The following is an 11,043-nucleotide window of genomic DNA, read 5'->3' on the forward strand; positions in this document are numbered from 1 at the left end:
GCTTTATCTGCTCCTATCTGAAAGGAGATCGAGTCGAGTTGATCGATTATCTATGGATCAATCTGATACCACATCCTGACATCCACATACCTACGCCTTATGACCAACGGAAACTAACAGAAACACAACAGAGATCATACACATATCATTTGCATAATATCTTCCAACTACATTAATTCCCATCGTTTTCTTGGAACTTTTAGGAAACATATATGTTGTTATTTCCTCGGCTATTTTAACTTTATGACTTTGAGGAAGTGAGGAAAAATTAAAACATGCAACATGTTTGATAAATTACCTCAAAGACATAAAAGAATAAGGATTAAACAAACAAAACAAATTTCTTCGATCTATTATAGAGTCCCCTCACAAGATCAATCTGATCATCCATCGCTTCTCGAAGCCGATGCGAATTCTGCAATCTCACTGTACGATTGATAGTACTCCATAGGTTTAGTTTTGTGTAACGCCAAAAGATTTGGCATGCTGCATATCCGAATCAACTAGTAAGCTAGTCTTTGTTTTTCAAAATTTCATGTGAAATGTAATTATTAAGATCTTGATCTGACTATCAGTTAGGTCTTTACCATTGCAGATATTAAACATGTGACTTGAAAAGAAAGCAAATTTTTCCCAATGTTCTGAGACTAATGCCGTGTACTCTTAGATGCTTGGTACCAGATGTTTTGTTTCCTTGTTCAAAACTTCATATAAGCCGAAATGGCAAAACCATGTGCGCATGGGGTTTTCTTTTAGGTTGTTTCTTTGATTAGTACATTCGTTTCTGGAGCTATTAATAATCACAACCTTATTAGTTGTTACAAAGTAAAAAGAAAAAGTCAAAAATATGCACAATGTGCTATGAAAAAACAAGATGAAACCCTTTAATCTACAAAGTACATACACACTACAATAAGGACTGATGTGTAGTCAATTTATAGACCATAATTAAGGAAAGGGGAGATTGGAATCAACCAATATATCTAATGAGAAATGTTTTAGCGTTACTATTCAACTACCTCTCATCATTGAGTAATCAAGGTATATGCCACGGTAGCACTGAAAACTTTTTTCGAACTAAATGGTTAGCTCAAACATAAAAGCTTTTCTATTGTCAATTTGTCAAGCTAAGATAAACAACTCTAGTTTTCTTTGTAGGTCCTTGGTATTAACAAAGCTAAACACTGTAAAAATGTGGAAACAAAGTAAATGAATAAAGAAAAAAATTTGGGAGCTAGAGATTGATGCTGAATCAAGAAATTGTAGCCATTGGTGCAAACATGGTGATGGAAGGGGAGAAGGACAAAGTAGAAGAGCCCGTGAAGGTTGCATGTGATGATAAAGTGCTGTTATAATCAGTGCCGGGCCTTGACACCTCGCCCCCACCCTCACTCACGTGTGTCCTTATTTCCCTCCCTTTCACCATTCACTGCTTAATTTTATTCTTGCAGCTCCAATTAAAAAAACAACAAATTTTGAATTAGATCAAGAAAGTCTGCACAGAAATGAAGGAAGGAAAATCACAATTTGCAAACTCCGGAGTCAGACGTTAATGAGATTAGTCAATGTTTGTAGTGTGTGTATAACACAATGAATCAGTCTAACAGTCTCTACCTTATTCTAGAATTTCAATACTCGGAAACTATATAGAATGCTCTAGAGAATTTTGCCATCGATGTGAAGCATTTAAGCATAAAACGCATGTAGGGCCAGGATGAAGTTGGTACAAAGTATAAGTAACTAGCTTGCCATAGTTGGTAATGAAGATCAATTAAGCAAATAAGATTGGCCAAGAGGATGCTTTATTGATGATGTGCACATATAAGCAATTGCAGATTTGCAGTTGCAACAAACAGCAGTACTGGTATTGGCATATTGTGGCTTGAAATGGGACCCTTTTTGTGAGGCAAACAAATTCCAAAATTTCCTTCCAACTATAATTCACAAAAAGGAATTATTACTGAGAATGAATTTCATTAATGCCTTAGCATATATTATCAATATTATACTTTTGCTGCTGGCTTAGCTGATGTGTCCCTCTTCCATAGTACCCTCTCCTTCTATTTATACATAGCCACCACTTTTCTTCTAAGCTATCTAAACCAGTCTCTCACTCTTCTCTTCTCTCTCCCTCTCTCTAACTCACTTAAGCTCATCATCATCCACATTGCTCTAAAATGAGTGCGTTTAGCTTCAGAAGCCTCACATTCATGCTTCTAGTCGCCTTCCTCGTTTGGTCGTCGAATTTCGAGGCTTGCATGGGCAGAAGAGGAAGGCATTGGAGGCACAGCAGAGTTGCCTCGTCTTCTCTTTCAAAGAAAAAAGGGAAAACCTCTCACGGCAGCAGCAGTCACCACCACAATGGCGGAAGCAGCGGATCAAAACCAAAGCCGAAACCGAAACCAAAACCAAAGGCTCCATCTCATAACCAGGCACCAACTCCATCTCATAACAAGGCACCAACTCCACCCCATAACAAGGCGCCATTGCCAGCTCCGGTCCCGAAGCCGAAAGATGACGATCAAGTTTACTCCTATAATGTGCTGGATTTCGGTGCCAAGGGCGATGGCAGTTCCGATGACACAAAGGTTTGTTTTTATGCTTATCAGACTAGATTTTCTCTGCCACTTCATTAGGGCCGGACTAACAATTCAAAATTTTCATAATCTTATATGAAAAAATTGACTAGAAATTCTCCTACATGTTGATAGCTGTAAGGTGATTCACATGTCATATTCCAAAAGGGTATTTTCTTGGTTAATTAATCATTGAATAGTTATTTTGGTCATTTGGGTCAGTTCAACTGCACGTGATTTTCCAACTTTTCTTTGGGAAATACATGGATTTAATGGGTCATTTAGTCTAGATTATTGTTAATCTTTTTCCGCAAAGAGATTATTGTTAATTTAGTTAGTTTTATTTATTTTACAACCACCGATATACGACAATAAAAGTCAAATTATAAACCTCCTACATACGATCAAATGATCGTCTTTGTTGTATTGACCAATGGTGAAACTTGGAGGACGACTAAAAATTTTAGTATGTTAATGTTTATAAATTATTCTACGCACCGACGATGTAAATGACCCAACACTTATAAGATGATCCCAACCCTTGATATTTATAATTAATATTTTTTATTAATAACCTAAAAGTGTATTTAATATAATCTAACCATTCATTTATGTCGGTGCACTGAATCCTCCCCTGTTAATATTAAATGTGAACAGAGATTTTAAGTACTAAAAAGGGGAAAGAACAGAAACAGCAGAAAAACCAAACAGGTGGGCTTCTTTTGGGCCCAGTGAATACATTTATTCTCGTTAAGGCAGTTGGTACAATAATTGTATGTTACAGTTGTAGGGCTGCGCACAAAGCCACAAACTAACACCAACCGTATATTTCTACGTATAAAGCTTATTTACTGAAGTACAGTACTTGACCAAGTTACATTGGATACGGTGCATCGCAGGCATTCCAAGCTGCATGGGCTGCCGCCTGTAAAGTTGAGGCATCAAAGATCATCGTTCCGGCCAATTACCAGTTCCTCGTGGGCCCCATCTCCTTCTCCGGCCCCTACTGCCAACCAAACATCTTATTTCAGGTGACGATATATAATATCTAAAATAAAGGGGCATTGCATGATTGTCAACCCGTTGGTTACTAGATTACTAGGTAAGATATTATTCACTGTTTTTTTATGTTTGTTTCCACTCGTTGGGTCACTAGATCAGTTTGTAGGTCAGGAAATTGATCCGGAGAGTGACCCATGTCAGTTTGGAAACTGACTTGTTGACGCAACGGGTGGAAACAAATATAAAAAAGCAGTGAATTGTGTTTGACCTCATGACCCAGTAACCTAGTGACCCTGACCCAGTAACCAATGGATGAACTTGCTCGTAATGAATGTAACGGTGTAGAGGAATTCAACTAAGAGAATTATCTAATTCTGATTCCTATCCTCTATCTAATATTCAAAATTACACTTGCAATTGAAGTTGATGAGATTGAATTTTGAATTTTGAATTTTCTCAGCTTGATGGCACAATAGTAGCTCCATCAGACTCGAAATGGGGCAAAGGTCTGTTTCAATGGCTCGAGTTCACTAAGCTACGAGGAATAACAGTTCAGGGGAAGGGTGTGATCGACGGAAGAGGCTCGCCTTGGTGGCAAGACACTCCCTACGGAGACCCTTATGATGATGAATTAAAACTCATTATACCACTAAACAGCACACACCCGCCAATGATACCGGTAAAATAAATCCCACTTTAATCTGCTCTAGTTTTCTAAACTAATCTCTTCTAGCTATACTGATCATCATCATCCTGTTCCTGAAATTCTGTGGCAGGTAAGGAATGAGCTAAATGGGAAAATTCCGGGCATAAAACCAACAGTAAGGACCACAACTAGAACTGAAGCTTTTCGCATCTTGATTCTTGACCATGCAATTTCCAGTAACATGGTTCTTGTACTTTTGCTGCTTTCACAGGCACTGAGGTTTTATGGGAGTTTTAACGTGACCGTCACAGGCATAACAATTCAGAATAGCCCCCAATGCCATCTCAAGTTTGACAACTGCGATGGAGTATTGGTGCACGATGTGTCTGTCTCATCTCCCGGTGACAGTCCTAATACTGATGGGATTCACCTACAGAATTCCAAAGATGTGCTCATCCATAGCTCCACTCTTGCTTGCGGTAATACTCAACTCTATAATCTCTTACTGAATCCTTTGTTACATCTATTAGGTGAATCTTTTGTTACATCTATTAGGTTGCTCGCGCGGTGTCAGAGTCTCCCAAAAATGAAACTAGAAATTTTCCCACCTTGCAAGGGTTTAGGGTACAAAGTATAGTTTGATTCTGGTAAAAACAACAAGTTAACTAAAACCTGCATAATTTGGGCAATTTGATGGAAAAAATATCTTATCCTACCTTGGAGCATTATTAGAACCATTTGTCGATACTTCCTGACCACTGAAAGTTTGTCACATGGAGAAACAGGCAATCTAGTGCATTCCAAGTATTGTGGGATGAACACCAATTATACGATGCATTTCGCACCCTAAATCATCAGGGGCCTATATCCAGTTTAGGATTAGGTTTGAAGATTAATTCACGACAAGTGACAGCAACACAACACTTGTCTTGTTACATTCTCCCCGAGTTTTATTTTGTCTTCTTTAAAGACTAGAACTTGTGAATTCCCCTTGCCCTCAGTTACTAGTTTATCTTCAACAACAAAACAAGATCATTAGAGTATGTCAAGCATGTAGTGTCTATGAACACTCAAATTCATAATGCAGATCAAGAACAGGACACGTATTTAGAAACTTGAGCACCAAATGAGCTTAAGACTTAGTTGATTAAGATAAGATGTATAAATGCGATGATTTCAATAAAGGTTTCTATGTCAGCTATAACTTAACTGAAAGCTCTTGAATTCTAATGACTTACAGGAGATGACTGTATTTCCATACAAACTGGATGCTCAAATGTCTACGTACACAATGTGAACTGTGGACCAGGGCATGGAATCAGCATCGGAAGTTTGGGGAAGGATAACACCAAGGCCTGTGTCTCAAACATCACCGTTCGAGACATAGTCATGCACAATACAATGACTGGTGTGAGAGTCAAGACATGGCAGGTATAGATAAAAGCTGCAGTTACAATATACGATTTTGAAAATTACCATGTAGACAAGCAAGTATGAAATATCAATGGTTCTGAATATTGATTAAAGTTTTAAGACTTCATAATAGTCTTAAGAGAATACATATAATGTAAAATAACGCATTCCATTAGCTCTTAGTTACCAATCCTTGATACTAAGCACTTCTCTTTTATAACTGTGCAGGGTGGATCAGGGTCTGTTCAGGGAGTCCTATTCTCAAACATCCAAGTGAATGAAGTTCAACTTCCTATTGTGATAGACCAGTTCTACTGTGACAAAAGCACTTGCAGAAACCAATCATCAGCTGTGGCGCTCTCAGGAATCACCTACGAGAGAATTAGAGGAACATACACAGTAAAACCGGTACATTTTGCCTGCAGTGACAGCCTACCCTGCGTAGACGTGACACTAAACGGCGTACAGCTAAAGCCAGTGCAAGAACGCTATCACATGTATGATCCCTTCTGCTGGCAGACTTTCGGGGAGTTGAGGACCCCGACGCTGCCACCAATTCCGTGTTTACAGATTGGTAAGCCGCCGAACAACAAGGTCAATTCGGATCATGATGCGTGTGACCTTTAGTGCATAGGGTATAAATATATAAATCTGATGGTGCATTCATTTTGTGTGGTCGGCATGATTTTGCTGACCCCTTACACACCGATCAGAGAGTGTTGGATATATAGTGTGTATAATTTGGCAGTCCTAGTCTATAGGAATTCTTCTTTGTTAGGCTCTGTGTGATTAAAACAGAACATACCAGGATAAAAGCATGTTGACAACTTCTATAATATCCGATGCTACACTTATATTCACCCAAAAAAAGCAAGTCTAAACTAGCACTGAGCAAATGCAAAGACCATAAGCACCATAACAGATTACAGCGCATATACAACGTAAAATGATAGTTCTTGAACAATAAAGCAGCAATCTTTAAACCAAGAATATAAACAGCATAATGAAAGGCATGAAATCCCAGCAACTGTCTCATTAAAAAAAAAAAGCACCATTGTTTTGGATTTCCGGATTTCCCCGAGTTGTAATGGCAATTTTTGGCTTGGGAAGTGGCGAAACGACGCCGCAGGATCTGAGCAGCAGCTTGTGGTGGCCGTGTTCCTTCAGACTGGCTTTCGCACAGTGACGCGTGGTTGTACTTTTACTTTTGAGTTTTCACGCAACTTGCTTACTAGTAACCCTGTTTGAGCATTCAATTACGTAAGTGCCATTTTAACGTGTTATTCTCTTCGACTCTGCAATTTGTGACAAAATGCCCATTCATGTACATATTCTCTCCCTCCGGATCAAAGATCACCAAAAAAAAACATTTTCTATATGAAATTTCAAAATATTAGATTTTAAATAATTCTCTGCAAAGATTAAGAGATTCCTTACAGCCATGTCAAATTAATTTGGATAGCCAAAAGTAAATAATTAAGAATTGGTCACATATTTGATATTTTGCAAATTTGCATGCTTAAGTATTGCAATTGGGATCAAGAGAATAATCACTTCTTGTTATTTATTTTTTTGTTGATGTGTACTTGGTTAAAATACTCGGCGTGACCATCCAAAATTAAACTTCATGTAGATGTATCAGAAGTTCAAGCAAGCTTAAAATGTCACAAAATTAAAAATTAGTATCGAGATATACATTTTTTAATCTACTCTACTTGTAATACTCAAAATCGGATATAGCTGGTTTTTTGCAAAATCTATTTCAATTGAGCGTATGATGTGATTGTTGCCCTTTACTATTGAGCCTTGATCATTGTCCACCTCATCTTAGGCCTTTGGGGCGGTTGAGCAACTCAAGCGAACCCTAATTTTTTAAATGTGCATTTTAAGTGTCATTTTTTTTTAAATGAACATTTTAAGTGTCATATGAATGTAGTATTGATTAAATTATTTTGATCAGACCACAACGTGGAAGTTCTATTTAACTTCACCATATTATAAATACAATTGTCTTCTTCATCAAAAAGTAATTATGACTTTATTGTGATCATTTGGTTTAATTTACATTTGGATAATTTTAACTCTAAACTGTTCAATTTCTAACTGACAACTAACATTCAATGGTTATCATAGATTTAATATTATGCTAGAACTTACTTGTGCATTCATTTGCTATATTCAACAATATTATTATGCAAAGTAATACAAATATGGTTCCCAATTTTAAAGAAAAATGAGTCTTTATATTTAGGTATTCATTTAAGCTATATACATCACTAATCAATTTTCCTCATCTCCAGCACTTCAGGAAACCATAGTACCCATAAAAGCAAGCAAGTAGAGCGCAATACCTGAAAGAGTTTGTGAAGTTAAACAAGATTTTCGTTTGTTTTAATTTTTAGTTAAAAGAAATTGGATTTTTTTTCATTCGGGGTATACTCGGAAGTTCACTTCCTGCGTACTGAATGGCAAGACCGTAATAAATCGTTGAAGCAGGGTTTCAAGGTACTCGCTCTGATAAAACCACGTTCACACCCCCGAAGCAAAACGCACCGTCTCACAAAAAGTGCGCGCGCCTTATCTTATCCAATCCAAATCGTAACCGCCTAGTCAGAGCAACGGAAAACTAAACCTCCATATCTTCATTCTTCAGCTTCTCTCATCTTCAATTATAAACAACTCGCTTTCATTTTCAAATCTTCCACCATTATATTCGGTAATCTCCTAAACCATACCAGTCAACACCTCCAAACTCTGACCCTTTCACGCATTTCTCCATCGATGGCTCAAAGTACAGAGTCAGAGAAGGACCTCATGAACAGAGTGAACAGAAGAATGGCCTCCATCTCCAACCATCTGACTCCGATCAATTCAATTCCCAACTCCATTACTCTGTCGCACACATCTTCCATGGACGACAGCTACCACGGGACCCACGGCCAAGTCCCGACTCACCAAGTTGTCTGGGAAGCTGCTGTTGACGAGTCCGGCAAGGAGTTCACTGACATTATCTACGAGAAATCCGTCGGCGAAGGAATAGCAAAGGTACGGTTTATCTGAGTTTTTTTTTTTTTTTTTTGAATTGTCTAACAAAATGGTAAAATATGAGATTTTATTTCCGTACGTTATTGTGGCAGATTACGATTAATAGGCCGGAGAGAAGGAATGCGTTCCGGCCGCAGACGATCAAGGAGCTGATCCGGGCTTTTAATGATGCCAGGGACGACAGTTCCATTGGCGTTATTGTTCTTACTGGGAAGGTACCGGAAATTTGAGTATGCAAATCAAATTTGATATATGTACAGTACAATTAGCTCTGCAGTGTGTAGTGTTGCTAATAATTTGATACACAAGTGTCTAATTTCAGTGTTTGTTTAACTGGAATGTTGTAATTAGGGAACCAAGGCATTTTGTAGCGGTGGTGATCAGGCTTTGAGAAGCACGGATGGTTATTCTGATTTTGAAAATTTTGGTCGTCTTAATGTTTTAGACCTTCAGGTACATAAACCTTTCTGCTTCCTATAACATCTGTCCTACAACTGATCAGTTTGTTCTTACTGCTATAAAAATCATGTAAATATTTCTATCCACGTACAGGTTCAGATTCGTCGTCTTCCAAAGCCAGTAATTGCCATGGTATGCCCTTTAATTTATTGTATCTCTTAGTCCTTTGATGTTGGATTCTTGGAGAGCTGTTGCAGAGAATAAAACATCTGTATAGAAGTCTATATTGTTTTTGAAGGCTTTACCATTTGATACAAAGTTTCATTTTGAACCACATTATAGGATGTTGACCTTGTTTATTATATATGGTCTATTAGGTGGCTGGTTATGCTGTTGGGGGAGGGCATGTGTTGCACATGGTATGTGATCTAACCATTGCAGCAGACAATGCTATTTTTGGTCAAACTGGCCCTAAGGTACAGAGATGATATACCTTACCTCTGGTTATTCTACTAGTACTAGTTTTGGTAGAACTGGAAATTTGACATTGTTCGTTACAAGTATTTGCTTGCCAAATGTGTGCTTTTGACAGGTTGGAAGCTTTGATGCTGGTTATGGGAGTTCGATCATGTCCCGCTTGGTAACAAGAACTTTCTTGTGTCGTATACTTGATATCCGTCTGACTTAGCTAAATCGTTTTGATCTTTGAGTACACATAACTTATGGCAATGATCAAACAGGTCGGGCCTAAAAAAGCACGTGAAATGTGGTTTCTAGCAAGGTTTTACACAGCTGCTGAAGCAGAGAAAATGGGACTTGTTAACACTGTTGTTCCGGTAAGTTCATCATCAATGTTACGGAACATTACTTCTGATGGTGTGTGTCTAATATATTCGATCAATTGAATGTGAATGCCATACGTCTAGATAGGCTCACATAGCTGATGTTCACTGTTTTGTAATGTTACCAGCTTGAGAATTTAGAGCAAGAAACGGTTAAATGGTGTCGAGAAATCCTAAGAAACAGCCCAACTGCAATTCGGGTGTTGAAATCATCTCTTAATGCAGTTGATGATGGTCATGCTGGACTCCAGGTACGTTTAATTATCATCCACCAAATGGCTTAGGCAATACAGAACATTATGATTGGCCTCATATATTGCGAGTGTTTACCAATACTTTCAATGCAGGAACTTGGTGGAAATGCAACACTCATGTTCTATGGCACTGAGGAAGGAAATGAAGGGAAGACAGCATATATGCAACGTCGACGTCCAGATTTCACAAAGTTTCCCAGGCGACCTTAATATTGAACCATCCCCAATGTAATATAGCTTGTCATTGTTTGTTTTCTCTTGTTGGATGACTGATTTGGTTCTGGGGTTGGTGGACTGGAGATCTAGATTGAAATAATTACACATACGGTTGATTTCACCTTGTAAGGTATTTTGTCAAAATAATTGATCCTTTCACTCAACTCTCAAAGAGTCTTGGTAGCTTTGCAGACTCAAAACAAAATGTAGTCCGTTAAAAGTTTCTTGCACATGAGAAATTGTTTATAGTTGGAAAATAGATACTTTTTACTTTCTGAAGTATCTGTTTTTCAAAAAGTGTTCAAAATTTACTATATCGTCAATAATAAAACTTGGCTTTACCTCCAAACATGCATGAATTAGATTGAGTTAAAAAAAAAAGAGAAATTAATTTGATGTCTCTAACATTTTGAGCCTTTAGAGACACAAAATTGTTCTAGCAATGCGATCCTTGAGAATTTTTGAAACCCTTCATTTTCTCTAATTGAAGTGAAAAACATAACAAAATTACTAATTATGCTAAGAGATTAATATTATACAAAGAATAAATCATAAGTGGACTTTTTGTTTATTTCAACAAAAAAAAAAAACAGGTGGACTTTTATCTCCCAATATTTTGGGCTTTTATCCAACGTCTTAAACACCAGCTT

General features: G+C 37.7%; 2 protein-coding genes across 3 annotated transcripts; both read left to right on the forward strand.

Moving 5' to 3' along the window:
* The first annotated feature begins 2,007 nt into the window (after positions 1 to 2,007).
* LOC112196402 (polygalacturonase At1g48100) lies at positions 2,008 to 6,521 on the forward strand. The gene is made up of 7 exons (XM_024336730.2): positions 2,008 to 2,588; positions 3,476 to 3,607; positions 4,039 to 4,257; positions 4,355 to 4,399; positions 4,496 to 4,703; positions 5,465 to 5,655; positions 5,866 to 6,521. Exons 1-7 carry the CDS (start codon positions 2,178 to 2,180, stop codon positions 6,262 to 6,264), a joined length of 1,605 nt encoding a protein of 534 aa, XP_024192498.1. The 5' UTR covers positions 2,008 to 2,177; the 3' UTR covers positions 6,265 to 6,521.
* Positions 6,522 to 8,225: 1,704 nt separating this feature from the next.
* On the forward strand, positions 8,226 to 10,623 carry LOC112196285 (1,4-dihydroxy-2-naphthoyl-CoA synthase, peroxisomal). Of its 2 annotated transcripts, XM_024336597.2 has the most exons (9): positions 8,228 to 8,682; positions 8,775 to 8,897; positions 9,034 to 9,135; positions 9,235 to 9,273; positions 9,459 to 9,557; positions 9,674 to 9,721; positions 9,822 to 9,917; positions 10,052 to 10,174; positions 10,271 to 10,623. In XM_024336597.2, exons 1-9 carry the CDS (start codon positions 8,419 to 8,421, stop codon positions 10,385 to 10,387), a joined length of 1,011 nt encoding a protein of 336 aa, XP_024192365.1. In that variant the 5' UTR covers positions 8,228 to 8,418; the 3' UTR covers positions 10,388 to 10,623. The 2 variants fall into 2 exon arrangements, with proteins under 2 accessions (XP_040373853.1, XP_024192365.1); XM_040517919.1 differs by lacking the exon at positions 9,235 to 9,273 and having other exon boundaries at positions 8,226 to 8,682.
* The last annotated feature ends 420 nt before the right edge of the window (positions 10,624 to 11,043 follow it).

Source organism: Rosa chinensis, chromosome 4 (assembly GCF_002994745.2).
Source record: "Rosa chinensis cultivar Old Blush chromosome 4, RchiOBHm-V2, whole genome shotgun sequence".
Lineage (NCBI taxonomy): Eukaryota > Viridiplantae > Streptophyta > Magnoliopsida > Rosales > Rosaceae > Rosa > Rosa chinensis.

Excerpts from the sequence above, each read along its gene's own strand:
- LOC112196285 (XM_024336597.2), top strand. The coding sequence starts at position 8,419 with ATGGCTCAAAGTACAGAGTCAGAGAAGGACCTCATGAACAGAGTGAAC. Across the intron at positions 8,683-8,774 it reads TCGGCGAAGGAATAGCAAAG|ATTACGATTAATAGGCCGGA; the intron begins GTACGGTTTATC and ends TTATTGTGGCAG. Across the intron at positions 8,898-9,033 it reads TTATTGTTCTTACTGGGAAG|GGAACCAAGGCATTTTGTAG; the intron begins GTACCGGAAATT and ends TGTTGTAATTAG.
- LOC112196402 (XM_024336730.2), top strand. The coding sequence starts at position 2,178 with ATGAGTGCGTTTAGCTTCAGAAGCCTCACATTCATGCTTCTAGTCGCC. Across the intron at positions 3,608-4,038 it reads AACCAAACATCTTATTTCAG|CTTGATGGCACAATAGTAGC; the intron begins GTGACGATATAT and ends GAATTTTCTCAG. Across the intron at positions 4,258-4,354 it reads CACACCCGCCAATGATACCG|GTAAGGAATGAGCTAAATGG; the intron begins GTAAAATAAATC and ends ATTCTGTGGCAG.